The following is a 14,134-nucleotide window of genomic DNA, read 5'->3' on the forward strand; positions in this document are numbered from 1 at the left end:
AGCTTGCTATCATAGAGGGAACAATGAATTCAAAATTGCATCAAGACGTTTTACAGGAGAATGTCGGGGTAGCGGTCCGTCACCTGAAGCTTAATAGAAGTTGGGTGATGCAACAACAGGATGGCTTCAACAGATGGAAATCCGTGCTCTGGAATGGCCGAGTCAGAGTCCAGGCCTCAACACAATTGAGACGCTGTGGCATGACCTGAGGAGAGCGGTTCACGCAAGGAATCCCAGAAATATCAATGAACTGAGACAGGTTTGTAAGGAGGAATGGTCTACAATTCCTCCTCACCGTTGCGCAAGTCTCACCAGCAGCTGCAGGAAACGTTTGGTGGAGGTTATTGCTGCTAAAGGAGGTTCACCAGTTACTAAATCCAAGGGTTCACAAGGCTTCCAGCCTGGACTGTGAATGTTTAAATGATGCGTTCAGCACTGACAAGAAGGACAATTGTTTGTGTTTTTCGTTTAAGCAGATTGTGTTTGGTTATTATTGTGACTTAGTTGAAGATCAGACCACATTTTTAGGAGTAATTCATGCAGAAATCCAAGTAATTCCAAACGGTTCACAAACTTTTTCTTGCAACTGTATATATTATTGTCCATCTATAAATGCTTTACTAACATTCTCCAGAACCTCCATTTACAGTTACCTGATCATTCATACCTATGCAACTAACTTCAACGTTAACCCTAACGTCTGCGGGTTTGCTGTGTGCAGCACCTTGAGAGCGAGCGGACTCTCAGATCACACACACACAACCACCGCCCATGCAGACAACGCAGGCGCAGTGCTTTCGCACAACACCGCGCAGACAGTGCTCACTGAGCGCACCGAACATCCGGGCTGTCTCTCGAGCACAAGGCTGGCGGCACACGGGTCAGCTGTGCCCCGACGACCCCCGAGGACGTCAGCGCTCGAAGCCGCGATCCGCGGTGCGTCTGCAAAGGTTCCTCCTCCTGTCGGCGCGCAAGCACGACCGGGCTGGACTCGCCCCGGCCCTCATACCTGCCCCAGAAGGGGTTACCCTGCTGGGGGGTGTCGCTGCCCTCAGTGAGGGCACAGGCTCCAGCTGGCCCGGCCTGGTGGCTGGAGGGGAGGCCGGGGCGCGTGCTCAGGGTCGGGAGGGCAGGCCCCGACGGGCACAGGCCAAGAAAGAGGAGAGCAACGCCTGCGATACCACAAAAGCCAAAAAGCCCTTCTGGAAAACTGTTAAGCTGGACTTTTTGCGAGGACATTCCAGAGCTTTACAAGGCTCAGAGCTTCGGGCGCTTTGAAGTCCTGCTGTATGTGTACCAAAGCATTAATCGAGCTGTTCCAGCTCACCTGTCTCTTCCAGCTGGTGAAGTAGGACAGAGAGAGCCGCTGGGACCGGAACCAGTCAGCCAACCGGTACAGCACCTGTCAAACACACAGACACAAGAGCACAGGGCTCAGAGCCAGGTACTGCAGACACACACAGACACAGAGACACACAGACACAAGAGCACAGGGCTCAGAGCCAGGTACTGCAGACACACACAGACACAGAGACACACAGACACAAGAGCACAGGGCTCAGAGCCAGGTACTGCAGACACACACAGACACAGAGACACACAGACACAAGAGCACAGGGCTCAGAGCCAGGTACTGCAGACACACACAGACACAGAGACACACAGACACAAGAGCACAGGGCTCAGAGCCAGGTACTGCAGACACACACAGACACAGAGACACACAGACACAAGAGCACAGGGCTCAGAGCCAGGTACTGCAGACACACACAGACACAGAGACACACAGACACAAGAGCACAGGGCTCAGAGCCAGGTACTGCAGACACACACAGACACAGAGACACACAGACACAAGAGCACAGGGCTCAGAGCCAGGTACTGCAGACACACACAGACACAGAGACACACAGACACAAGAGCACAGGGCTCAGAGCCAGGTACTGCAGACACACACAGACACAGAGACACACAGACACAAGAGCACAGGGCTCAGAGCCAGGTACTGCAGACACACACAGACACAGAGACACACAGACACAAGAGCACAGGGCTCAGAGCCAGGTACTGCAGACACACACAGACACAGAGACACACAGACACAAGAGCACAGGGCTCAGAGCCAGGTACTGCAGACACACACAGACACAGAGACACACAGACACAAGAGCACAGGGCTCAGAGCCAGGTACTGCAGACACACACAGACACAGAGACACACAGACACAAGAGCACAGGGCTCAGAGCCAGGTACTGCAGACACACACAGACACAGAGAGACACAGACACAAGAGCACAGGGCTCAGAGCCAGGTACTGCAGACACACACAGACACAGAGACACACAGACACAAGAGCACAGGGCTCAGAGCCAGGTACTGCAGACACACACAGACACAGAGACACACAGACACAAGAGCACAGGGCTCAGAGCCAGGTACTGCAGACACACACAGACACAGAGACACACAGACACAAGAGCACAGGGCTCAGAGCCAGGTACTGCAGACACACACAGACACAGAGACACACAGACACAAGAGCACAGGGCTCAGAGCCACGTACTGCAGACACACACAGACACAGAGACACACAGACACAAGAGCACAGGGTTCAGAGCCAGGTACTGCAGACACACACAGACACAGAGACACACAGACACAAGAGCACAGGGCTCAGAGCCAGGTACTGCAGGCACACACAGACACAGAGACACACAGACACAAGAGCACAGGGCTCAGAGCCAGGTACTGCAGACACACACAGACACACAGACAGAGACACACAGACACAAGAGCACAGGGCTCAGAGCCAGGTACTGCAGACACACAGACACAGAGACACACAGACACAAGAGCACAGGGCTCAGAGCCAGGTACTGCAGACACACACAGACACAGAGACACACAGACACAAGAGCACAGGGCTCAGAGCCAGGTACTGCAGACACACACAGACACAGAGACACACAGACACAAGAGCACAGGGCTCAGAGCCAGGTACTGCAGACACACACAGACACAGAGACACACAGACACGGGGACGCGTCTCCCAGTGTAGAGAGACACACACAGACACGGGGCCGCGTCTCCCAGTGGATCCCACTGCCTTGCCCTCTCCCCGTGCTTCCCAGTGCCCTCACCAGTTTCCGGATGCAGGCCCGATGGTGCTGCGTCCAGGCGGACAGGCCCTTGCGGAGGAGAGTCCGGTGGCGATGCTGTGCTGCCAGCTCCGTCTGGGCCCTCTCCTGCCCCGACGCCCTGCTCTGCTCCCTCCAGCGCAGGAAGGCCTGGTGCAGCCGCACTGGCAGGGAGAGAGAGACAGGTGGCACTCGTCTCACACCGCCAGGCGACAGGAACACGAGGCCTCTTTCTGTCTGTCCACGGCTTTCACTGCAGCCCTGCGGTTCCTGAAGCTCCGCACACAGAGTGACTGCACTGACCTCCCCTCCAGCTTACTCCTTCACCAGCTGCTCTTCGCTGTCTCTGGCGGCCATGACTCACCCCGCGCCAGCTGTGCCTGTGCCTCTCTCACAGAGCCTCCTGTCTGCAGCCGGCGATACGCGGTGAGAGCAGCGGCGTCCGTCCACGCAACAACGACCTGGGAGCAACACGCAGAGAGACGCAGTCAGGCTGTGGCACAGAGCACCGTCAGGGAGACGCAGTCCGGCTGTGGCACAGAGCACCGTCAGGGAGACGCAGTCAGGCTAGGCTGTGGCACAGAGCACCGTCAGGGAGACGCAGTCAGGCTGTGGCACAGAGCACCGTCAGGGAGACGCAGTCAGGCTAGGCTGTAGCACAGAGCACCGTCAGGGAGACGCAGTCAGGCTAGGCTGTGGCACAGAGCACCGTCAGGGAGACGCAGTCAGGCTGTGGCACAGAGCACCGTCAGGGAGACGCAGTCAGGCTGTGGCACAGAGCACCGTCAGGGAGACGCAGTCAGGCTAGGCTGTGGCACAGAGCACCGTCAGGGAGACGCAGTCAGGCTAGGCTGTGGCACAGAGCACCGTCAGGGAGACGCAGTCAGGCTGTGGCACAGAGCACCGTCAGGGAGACGCAGTCAGGCTAGGCTGAGGCACAGAGCACCGTCAGGGAGACGCAGTCAGGCTAGGCTGAGGCACAGAGCACCGTCAGGGAGACGCAGTCGGGCTGTGGCACAGAGCACCGTCAGGGAGACGCAGTCCGGCTGTGGCACAGAGCACCGTCAGGGAGACGCAGTCAGGCTAGGCTGTAGCACAGAGCACCGTCAGGGAGACGCAGTCAGGCTAGGCTGTAGCACAGAGCACCGTCAGGGAGACGCAGTCAGGCTGTGGCACAGAGCACCGTCAGGGAGACGCAGTCAGGCTGTGGCACAAAGCACCGTCAGGGAGACGCAGTCAGGCTGTGGCACAGAGCACCGTCAGGGAGACCCAGTCAGACTGTGGCACAGAGCACCGTCAGGGAGACCCAGTCAGATGTGGCACAGAGCACCGTCAGGGAGACCCAGTCAGGCTAGGCTGTGGCACAGAGCACCGTCAGGGAGACGCAGTCCGGCTGTGGCACAGAGCACCGTCAGGGAGACGCAGTCCGGCTGTGGCACAGAGCACTGTCAGGGAGACGCAGTCAGGCTAGGCTGTAGCACAGAGCACCGTCAGGGAGACGCAGTCAGGCTGTGGCACAGAGCACCGTCAGGGAGACGCAGTCAGGCTAGGCTGTAGCACAGAGCACCGTCAGGGAGACGCAGTCCGGCTGTGGCACAGAGCACCGTCAGGGAGACGCAGTCCGGCTGTGGCACAGAGCACCGTCAGGGAGACGCAGTCAGGCTAGGCTGTAGCACAGAGCACCGTCAGGGAGACGCAGTCAGGCTAGGCTGTAGCACAGAGCACCGTCAGGGAGACGCAGTCAGGCTAGGCTGTAGCACAGAGCACAGTCAGGGAGACGCAGTCAGGCTGTGGCACAGAGCACCGTCAGGGAGACGCAGTCAGGCTGTGGCACAGAGCACCGTCAGGGAGACGCAGTCAGGCTAGGCTGTGGCACAGAGCACCCTCAGGGAGACGCAGTCAGGCTGTGGCACAGAGCACCCTCAGGGAGACGCAGTCAGGCTGTGGCACAGAGCACCGTCAGGGAGACGCAGTCAGGCTGTGGCACAGAGCACCGTCAGGGAGACGCAGTCAGGCTAGGCTGTGGCACAGAGCACCGTCAGGGAGACGCAGTCAGGCTAGGCTGAGGCACAGAGCACCGTCAGGGAGACGCAGTCGGGCTGTAGCACAGAGCACCGTCAGGGAGACGCAGTCAGGCTAGGCTGTAGCACAGAGCACCGTCAGGGAGACGCAGTCAGGCTGTGGCACAGAGCACCGTCAGGGAGACGCAGTCAGGCTGTGGCACAGAGCACCGTCAGGGAGACGCAGTCAGGCTAGGCTGTGGCACAGAGCACCCTCAGGGAGACGCAGTCAGGCTGTGGCACAGAGCACCGTCAGGGAGACCCAGTCAGACTGTGGCACAGAGCACCGTCAGGGAGACGCAGTCAGGCTAGGCTGTGGCACAGAGCACCGTCAGGGAGACGCAGTCAGGCTGTGGCACAGAGCACCGTCAGGGAGACGCAGTCAGGCTAGGCTGTGGCACAGAGCACCGTCAGGGAGACGCAGTCAGGCTGTGGCACAGAGCACTGTCAGGGAGACGCAGTCAGGCTAGGCTGTAGCACAGAGCACCGTCAGGGAGACGCAGTCAGGCTGTGGCACAGAGCACCGTCAGGGAGACGCAGTCAGGCTAGGCTGTGGCACAGAGCACCGTCAGGGAGACGCAGTCAGGCTGTGGCACAGAGCACCGTCAGGGAGACGCAGTCAGGCTGTGGCACAGAGCACCGTCAGGGAGACCCAGTCAGACTGTGGCACAGAGCACCGTCAGGGAGACGCAGTCAGGCTAGGCTGTGGCACAGAGCACCGTCAGGGAGACGCAGTCCGGCTGTGGCACAGAGCACCGTCAGGGAGACGCAGTCAGGCTAGGCTGTAGCACAGAGCACCGTCAGGGAGACGCAGTCCAGCTGTGGCACAGAGCACCGTCAGGGAGACGCAGTCCGGCTGTGGCACAGAGCACCGTCAGGGAGACGCAGTCCGGCTGTGGCACAGAGCACCGTCAGGGAGACGCAGTCAGGCTGTGGCACAGAGCACCGTCAGGGAGACGCAGTCAGGCTAGGCTGTGGCACAGAGCACCGTCAGGGAGACGCAGTCAGGCTAGGCTGTAGCACAGAGCACCGTCAGGGAGACGCAGTCCGGCTGTGGCACAGAGCACCGTCAGGGAGACGCAGTCAGGCTAGGCTGTGGCACAGAGCACCGTCAGGGAGACGCAGTCAGGCTAGGCTGTAGCACAGAGCACCGTCAGGGAGACGCAGTCAGGCTAGGCTGTAGCACAGAGCACCGTCAGGGAGACGCAGTCAGGCTGTGGCACAGAGCACCGTCAGGGAGACGCAGTCAGGCTGTGGCACAGAGCACCGTCAGGGAGACGCAGTCAGGCTAGGCTGTGGCACAGAGCACCCTCAGGGAGACGCAGTCAGGCTGTGGCACAGAGCACCGTCAGGGAGACGCAGTCAGGCTGTGGCACAGAGCACCGTCAGGGAGACCCAGTCAGACTGTGGCACAGAGCACCGTCAGGGAGACGCAGTCAGGCTAGGCTGTGGCACAGAGCACCGTCAGGGAGACGCAGTCAGGCTAGGCTGAGGCACAGAGCACCGTCAGGGAGACGCAGTCGGGCTGTAGCACAGAGCACCGTCAGGGAGACGCAGTCAGGCTAGGCTGTAGCACAGAGCACCGTCAGGGAGACGCAGTCAGGCTAGGCTGTAGCACAGAGCACCGTCAGGGAGACGCAGTCAGGCTGTGGCACAGAGCACCGTCAGGGAGACGCAGTCAGGCTAGGCTGTGGCACAGAGCACCCTCAGGGAGACGCAGTCAGGCTGTGGCACAGAGCACCGTCAGGGAGACGCAGTCAGGCTGTGGCACAGAGCACCGTCAGGGAGACCCAGTCAGACTGTGGCACAGAGCACCGTCAGGGAGACGCAGTCAGGCTAGGCTGTGGCACAGAGCACCGTCAGGGAGACGCAGTCAGGCTGTGGCACAGAGCACCGTCAGGGAGACGCAGTCAGGCTAGGCTGTGGCACAGAGCACCGTCAGGGAGACGCAGTCAGGCTAGGCTGTAGCACAGAGCACCGTCAGGGAGACGCAGTCAGGCTAGGCTGTAGCACAGAGCACCGTCAGGGAGACGCAGTCAGGCTGTGGCACAGAGCACCGTCAGGGAGACGCAGTCAGGCTGTGGCACAGAGCACCGTCAGGGAGACGCAGTCAGGCTAGGCTGTGGCACAGAGCACCGTCAGGGAGACGCAGTCAGGCTGTGGCACAGAGCACCGTCAGGGAGACGCAGTCAGGCTGTGGCACAGAGCACCATCAGGGAGATGCAGTCAGGCTCCTGGACACGATTGCAGTCACTCAGAATGGGACCCGCGTGGAAAGCCCCAGCCATTCACCTCGCAAGAGGCCTTTACCACAGACACTCGTGGTACCTTGGTCAGCAGCATGCGCCGGTAGTGCTCCTCAGCTCGGCCCATTCTCCTGCGCTCATCTGCGAGCTGCGCTGCATTCACACTCCACACCCTCAACACATGCCTGAGTGACACAGGGAGAGAGAGAGAGTGTTTCCTACAGAGCACTGACAGAGGGAGAGAGAGAGTGTGTTACCTACAGAGCACTGACAGAGGGAGAGAGAGAGAGTGTGTTTCCTACAGAGCACTGACAGAGGGAGAGAGAGAGAGAGTGTGTTTCCTACAGAGCACTGACAGAGGGAGAGAGAGAGAGAGTGTGTTTCCTACAGAGCACTGACAGAGGAGAGAGAGAGAGAGTGTTTCCTACAGAGCACTGACAGAGGGAGAGAGAGAGAGAGTGTTTCCTACAGAGCACTGACAGAGGGAGAGAGAGAGTGTTTCCTACAGAGCACTGACAGAGGGAGAGAGAGAGTGTGTTTCCTACAGAGCACTGACAGAGGGAGAGAGAGAGAGTGTGTTTCCTACAGAGCACTGACAGAGGGAGAGAGAGAGAGAGTGTGTTTCCTACAGAGCACTGACAGAGGGAGAGAGAGAGAGAGTGTGTTTCCTACAGAGCACTGACAGAGGGAGAGAGAGAGAGAGTGTGTTTCCTACAGAGCACTGACAGAGGAGAGAGAGAGAGAGAGTGTTTCCTACAGAGCACTGACAGAGGGAGAGAGAGAGAGAGTGTGTTTCCTACAGAGCACTGACAGAGGGAGAGAGAGAGAGAGTGTGTTTCCTACAGAGCACTGACAGAGGGAGAGAGAGAGAGTGTGTTTCCTACAGAGCACTGACAGAGGGAGAGAGAGAGAGAGTGTGTTTCCTACAGAGCACTGACAGAGGGAGAGAGAGAGAGAGTGTGTTTCCTACAGAGCACTGACAGAGGGAGAGAGAGAGAGAGTGTGTTTCCTACAGAGCACTGACAGAGGAGAGAGAGAGAGAGAGAGAGTGTGTTTCCTACAGAGCACTGACAGAGGGAGAGAGAGAGTGTGTTTCCTACAGAGCACTGACAGAGGGAGAGAGAGAGAGAGTGTGTTTCCTACAGAGCACTGACAGAGGGAGAGAGAGAGAGAGTGTGTTTCCTACAGAGCACTGACAGAGGGAGAGAGAGAGAGTGTGTTTCCTACAGAGCACTGACAGAGGGAGAGAGAGTGTGTTTCCTACAGAGCACTGACAGAGGGAGAGAGAGAGTGTGCAATGAATTAGCAGGAATGTTGGAGCAGTCTGCAGCTCCTGGTCTTACACTACACGACACAGAAATCAAGTTCCTGCTCTACGCAGATGACCTGGTCCTGCTGTCGCCCACAGAACAGGGGCTGCAGCAGAACCTGGCACTGCTGGAGCAGTACTGTCAGACCTGGGCACTGACAGTCAATCTGGACAAGACCAGAGTTATGGTTTTCCAGAAGAAAGCCAGACCTCAGGGAAACGGGTACAAATTCACACTGAACAACAACACATTGGAGCACACATCCAGCTACACATATCTCGGTCTCACCATCAGCTCTTCCGGGAGTTTTGACCTGGCAGTGAAGGCACTGAGGGAGAAGGCACTCAGGGCTTTCTACGCAATAAGAAGGCTCTTCAACATCAACCCACCAACAAGAATCTGGCTCCAAATATTTGAAAGTGTAATCCAACCCATTGCCCTATACGGCAGTGAAGTTTGGGGTCCCCTCACAGACCAGGATTACACCCAATGGGACAAACACCCCACAGAAACTCTGCACATGGAGATCTGTAGAATCATCCTCCGTGTGCAGAGAAAAACTCCTAACAACGGGTGCAGGGCCGAATTAGGCCAGTACCCACTATTGATAAACATACAGAAAAGAATATTAAAGTATTGGCTACACCTAAAAAACAGTGACCAAAATTCCTACCACCACAAAGCCCTGCTGAGCCAAGAGCTGAGCCCAAAACAGAGCCCCCTGAGCCAGCTGGTCCTGAGGCTCACCGACCTGAGCCACACCAACACTAACCAGCCTCAGGACAGCACTGCTAGAGCACCACAACCCAGACTCAACCACATCACAGCACAGATCAAACAGCAATATCTCACACACTGGGACACACACACACAAACACAACATAAACTGGAATGCTACAGAACCTTAAACAGACAATACACACTAGCTGAATATTTGACCAAAATAAAAAATAACAAACAGAAACAGACCCTGACGAAGTACAGGCTCAGTGACCACAACCTGGCCATAGAAACTGGGCGACACAGGCAGACCTGGCTGCCCAGAGAGGACAGGCTGTGCTCCCACTGCCAGCGGGGAGAAATAGAGACAGAGGTGCACTTCCTACTGCACTGTGACAGATACTCTGGGATTAGAGAAACATTCTTCCCGAAATTCAGAAATCTAATCCCAGAGTTCCCACACCTGCCAAAACCACAACAGGTCCCAATCCTACTGGGAGAGGGAGGAGGGAACTCAGTTGATCTGGCAGCCCAGTATGTGATCTCCTGTCACAGCCTGAGGAACAGTGAGTCTGTCTCCCAATAATGCTCCAGCCGAATACAGTATATGTCGATATTATATAATATGTCTTTGTTGTAAATGTCTGTAACATGTCTGTAGATTTTATTTTACTTCTATTTTTTGTTTTGTTCTATGTTAATTTTATTATTTTTATTTGCTTTGGCAACACTGATTGTACCTATCGGTCATGCTAATAAAGCACCTTGAATTGAATTGAAAAATTGAATTGAGTGTGTTTCCTACAGAGCACTGACAGAGGGAGAGAGAGAGTGTGTTTCCTACAGAGCACTGACAGAGGGAGAGAGAGAGAGTGTGTTTCCTACAGAGCACTGACAGAGGGAGAGAGAGAGAGTGTGTTTCCTACAGAGCACTGACAGAGGGAGAGAGAGAGAGTGTGTTTCCTACAGAGCACTGAGAGAGGGAGAGAGAGAGAGTGTGTTTCCTACAGAGCACTGAGAGAGGGAGAGAGAGAGAGAGTGTTTCCTACAGAGCACTGACAGAGGGAGAGAGTGTGTTTCCTACAGAGCACTGACAGAGAGAGAGAGAGTGTGTTTCCTACAGAGCACTGACAGAGGGAGAGAGAGAGTGTGTTTCCTACAGAGCACTGACAGAGGGAGAGAGAGAGTGTGCAGCCCAAAGTTGCAACAAGCCCTGCTCAAACTCCTCAATCTCATCGTGACAGCTGGATGTTTCCCCGAGGCCTGGAACCAAGGACTGATCATGCCCATCTATAAGAGTGGAGATAGACTCGATCCCAACAACTAATGGGGCATCTGTGTGAACAGTAACCTGGGGAAGGTATTCTGCAGTATCCTAAATACACGAATACTGGCCTTCCTTACTGAACACAATCTCCTGAGTAAAAGTCAGATTGGCTTCTTGCCAGGTCACCGCACATCTGATCACATTTACACCCTACACACACTGATAGACAAACACGTCCACCAAAAACACAAATGAAAGATTTTTGCCTGCTTTGTCGATTTCAAAAAAGCATTTGACTCGATTTGGCATGAGAGATTGTTTTATAAACTACTCCAAAGTGGCATAGGGGGCAAAGTGTACGACATAATTAAATCAATGTATTCAGAGAGCAAATGTGCAGTGAAAATTGGAAACAAAAGGACTAAATTCTTCACCCAAGGCCGCGGCGTGAGACAGGGCTGCAGCCTGAGCCCAACACTGTTCAATATCTATATCAATGAATTAGCAGGAATGTTGGAGCAGTCTGCAGCTCCTGGTCTTACACTACACGACACAGAAATCAAGTTCCTGCTCTACGCAGATGACCTGGTCCTGCTGTCGCCCACAGAACAGGGGCTGCAGCAGAACCTGGCACTGCTGGAGCAGTACTTTCAGACCTGGGCGCTGACAGTCAATCTGGACAAGACCAGAGTTATGGTTTTCCAGAAGAAAGCCAGACCTCAGGGAAACGGGTACAAATTCACACTGAACAACAACACATTGGAGCACACATCCAGCTACACATATCTCGGTCTCACCATCAGCTCTTCCGGGAGTTTTGACCTGGCAGTGAAGGCACTGAGAGAGAAGGCACTCAGGACTTTCTACGCAATAAGAAGGAGGCTCTTCAACATCAACCCACCAACAAGAATCTGGCTCCAAATATTTCAAAGTGTAATCCAACCCATTGCCCTATACGGCAGTGAAGTGTGGGGTCCCCTCACAGACCAGGATTACACCCAATGGGACAAACACCCCACAGAAACTCTGCACATGGAGATCTGTAGAATCATCCTCCGTGTGCAGAGGAAAACTCCTAACAACGGGTGCAGGGCCGAATTAGGCCAGTACCCACTATTGATAAAACATACAGAAAAGAATATTAAAGTATTGGCTACACCTAAAAAACAGTGACCAAAATTCCTACCACCACAAAGCCCTGCTGAGCCAAGAGCTGAGCCCAAAACAGAGCCCCCTGAGCCAGCTAGTCCTGAGGCTCACTGACCTGAGCCACACCGACACCAACCAGCATCAGGACAGCACTGCTAGAGCACCACAACTCAGACTCAACCACATCACAGCACAGACCAAACAGCAATATCTCACACACTGGGACACACAAACACAAACACAACATAAACTGGAATGCTACAGAACCTTAAACAGACAATACACACTAGCTGAATATTTGACCAAAATAAAAAATAACAAACAGAAACAGACCCTGACGAAGTACAGGCTCAGTGACCACAGCCTGGCCATAGAAACTGGGCGACACAGGCAGACCTGGCTGCCCAGAGAGGACAGGCTGTGCTCCCACTGCCAGCGGGGAGAAATAGAGACAGAGGTGCACTTCCTACTTCACTGTGACAGATACTCTGGGATTAGAGAAACATTCTTCCCGAAATTCAGAAATCTAATCCCAGAGTTCCCATACCTGCCAAAACCACAACAGGTCCCAATCCTACTGGGAGAGGGAGGAGGGAACTCAGTTGATCTGGCAGCCCAGTATGTGATCTCCTGTCACAGCCTGAGGAACAGTGAGTCTGTCTCCCAATAATGCTCCAGCCACCTACAGTTCATGTCAATATTTTATAATATGTCTTTGTTGTAAATGTCTGTAACATGTCTGTAGATTTTATTTTACTTCTATTTTTTGTTTTGTTCTATGTTAATTTTATTATTTTTATTTGCTTTGGCAACACTGATTGTACCCATCGGTCAAGCTAATAAAGCACCTTGAATTGAATTGAATTGAGTGTGTTTCCTACAGAGCACTGACAGAGGGAGAGAGAGAGAGTGTTTCCTACAGAGCACTGACAGAGGGAGAGAGAGTGTGTTTCCTACAGAGCACTGACAGAGGGAGAGAGAGTGTTTCCTACAGAGCACTGACAGAGGGAGAGAGAGAGAGTGTGTTTCCTATAGAGCACTGACAGAGGGAGAGAGAGAGTGTGTTTCCTACAGAGCACTGACAGAGGGAGAGAGAGAGAGATTTACATAAACAAACAACTTGCAGAAATTGAGGAGTCACTAAATCAGAACTGTTTCTGGGAGAAGTGGAACAACTTAAACAAATCAAAACCAGAAGAATTGGCCATCCAAAATGGAACAATCTGGCAAACATACTTTGAAAATCTCTATGAAAAGCTCCCAAATACAAATCAATCAGACCAAAACACCATTTATGAAAAACTCAAAATTTTGGAATTGGCTATCAAAGACAACCAAAACCCCTTAGACTCCCCAATCACTGAGCAGGAGCTACTGGACAAACTCCAGGCCCTCAGACCACGCAAAGCCTGTGGCCATGATGGTGTCATAAATGAGATGCTGAGACACAGCAGCCCAAAGTTGCAACAAGCCCTGCTCAAACTCCTCAATCTCATCATGACAGCTGGATGTTTCCCCTAGGCCTGGAACCAAGGACTGATCACGCCCATCTATAAGAGTGGAGATAAACTCGATCCCAACAACTACCGGGGCATCTGTGTGAACAGTAACCTGGGGAAGGTATTCTGCAGTATCCTGAACACACGAATACTGGCCTTCCTTACTGAACACAATGTCCTGAGTAAAAGTCAGACTGGCTTCTTACCAGATCACCGCACATCTGATCACATTTACACCCTACACACACTGATAGACAAACACTTCCACCAAAAACACAAATGAAAGATTTTTGCCTGCTTTGTTAATTTTAAAAGTCTGGGGTCCCCTCACACACCAGGAGCACACCCAATGGGACAAACACCCCACAGAAACTCTGCACATGGAGATCTGTAGAAACATCCTCCGTGTGCAGAGAAAAACACCTAACAACGAGTACAGGGCCGAATTAGGCCAGTACCCACTACTGATAAACATACAGAAAAGAGTATTAAAGTATTGGCTACACCTAAAAAGCAGCGACCAAAATTCCTACCACCACAAAGCCCTGCTGAGCCAAGAGCTGAGCCCAAAACAGAGCCCCCTGAGCCAGCTGGTCCCGAGGCTCACTGACCTGAGCCACACCGACACCAACCAGCATCAGGACAGCACTGCTAGAGCACCACAACTCAGACTCAACCACATCACAGCACAGACCAAACAGCAATATCTCACACACTGGGACACACAAACACAAACACAACATGA

At 54.2% G+C, this 14,134-nt stretch overlaps 1 protein-coding gene across 6 annotated transcripts in view; it reads right to left on the reverse strand.

The window, feature by feature from the left end:
• sfi1 (SFI1 centrin binding protein) overlaps positions 1-14,134 on the reverse strand; it is a 38,093-nt gene that overhangs the window by 6,314 nt on the left and 17,645 nt on the right. For all 6 annotated transcript variants that reach the window (XM_069182038.1, XM_069182036.1, XM_069182037.1 and 3 more), the window contains 4 exons: positions 7,527-7,629; positions 3,503-3,599; positions 3,142-3,302; positions 1,328-1,402 (listed from right to left, as the gene is read on the reverse strand). In XM_069182038.1, coding sequence (XP_069038139.1) covers positions 1,328-1,402; positions 3,142-3,302; positions 3,503-3,599; positions 7,527-7,629 — 436 coding nt within the window. The remainder of the gene's footprint in view (positions 1-1,327; positions 1,403-3,141; positions 3,303-3,502; positions 3,600-7,526; positions 7,630-14,134) is intronic.

Source organism: Lepisosteus oculatus, chromosome 22, assembly GCF_040954835.1.
Source record: "Lepisosteus oculatus isolate fLepOcu1 chromosome 22, fLepOcu1.hap2, whole genome shotgun sequence".
Taxonomy (NCBI): domain Eukaryota; kingdom Metazoa; phylum Chordata; class Actinopteri; order Semionotiformes; family Lepisosteidae; genus Lepisosteus; species Lepisosteus oculatus.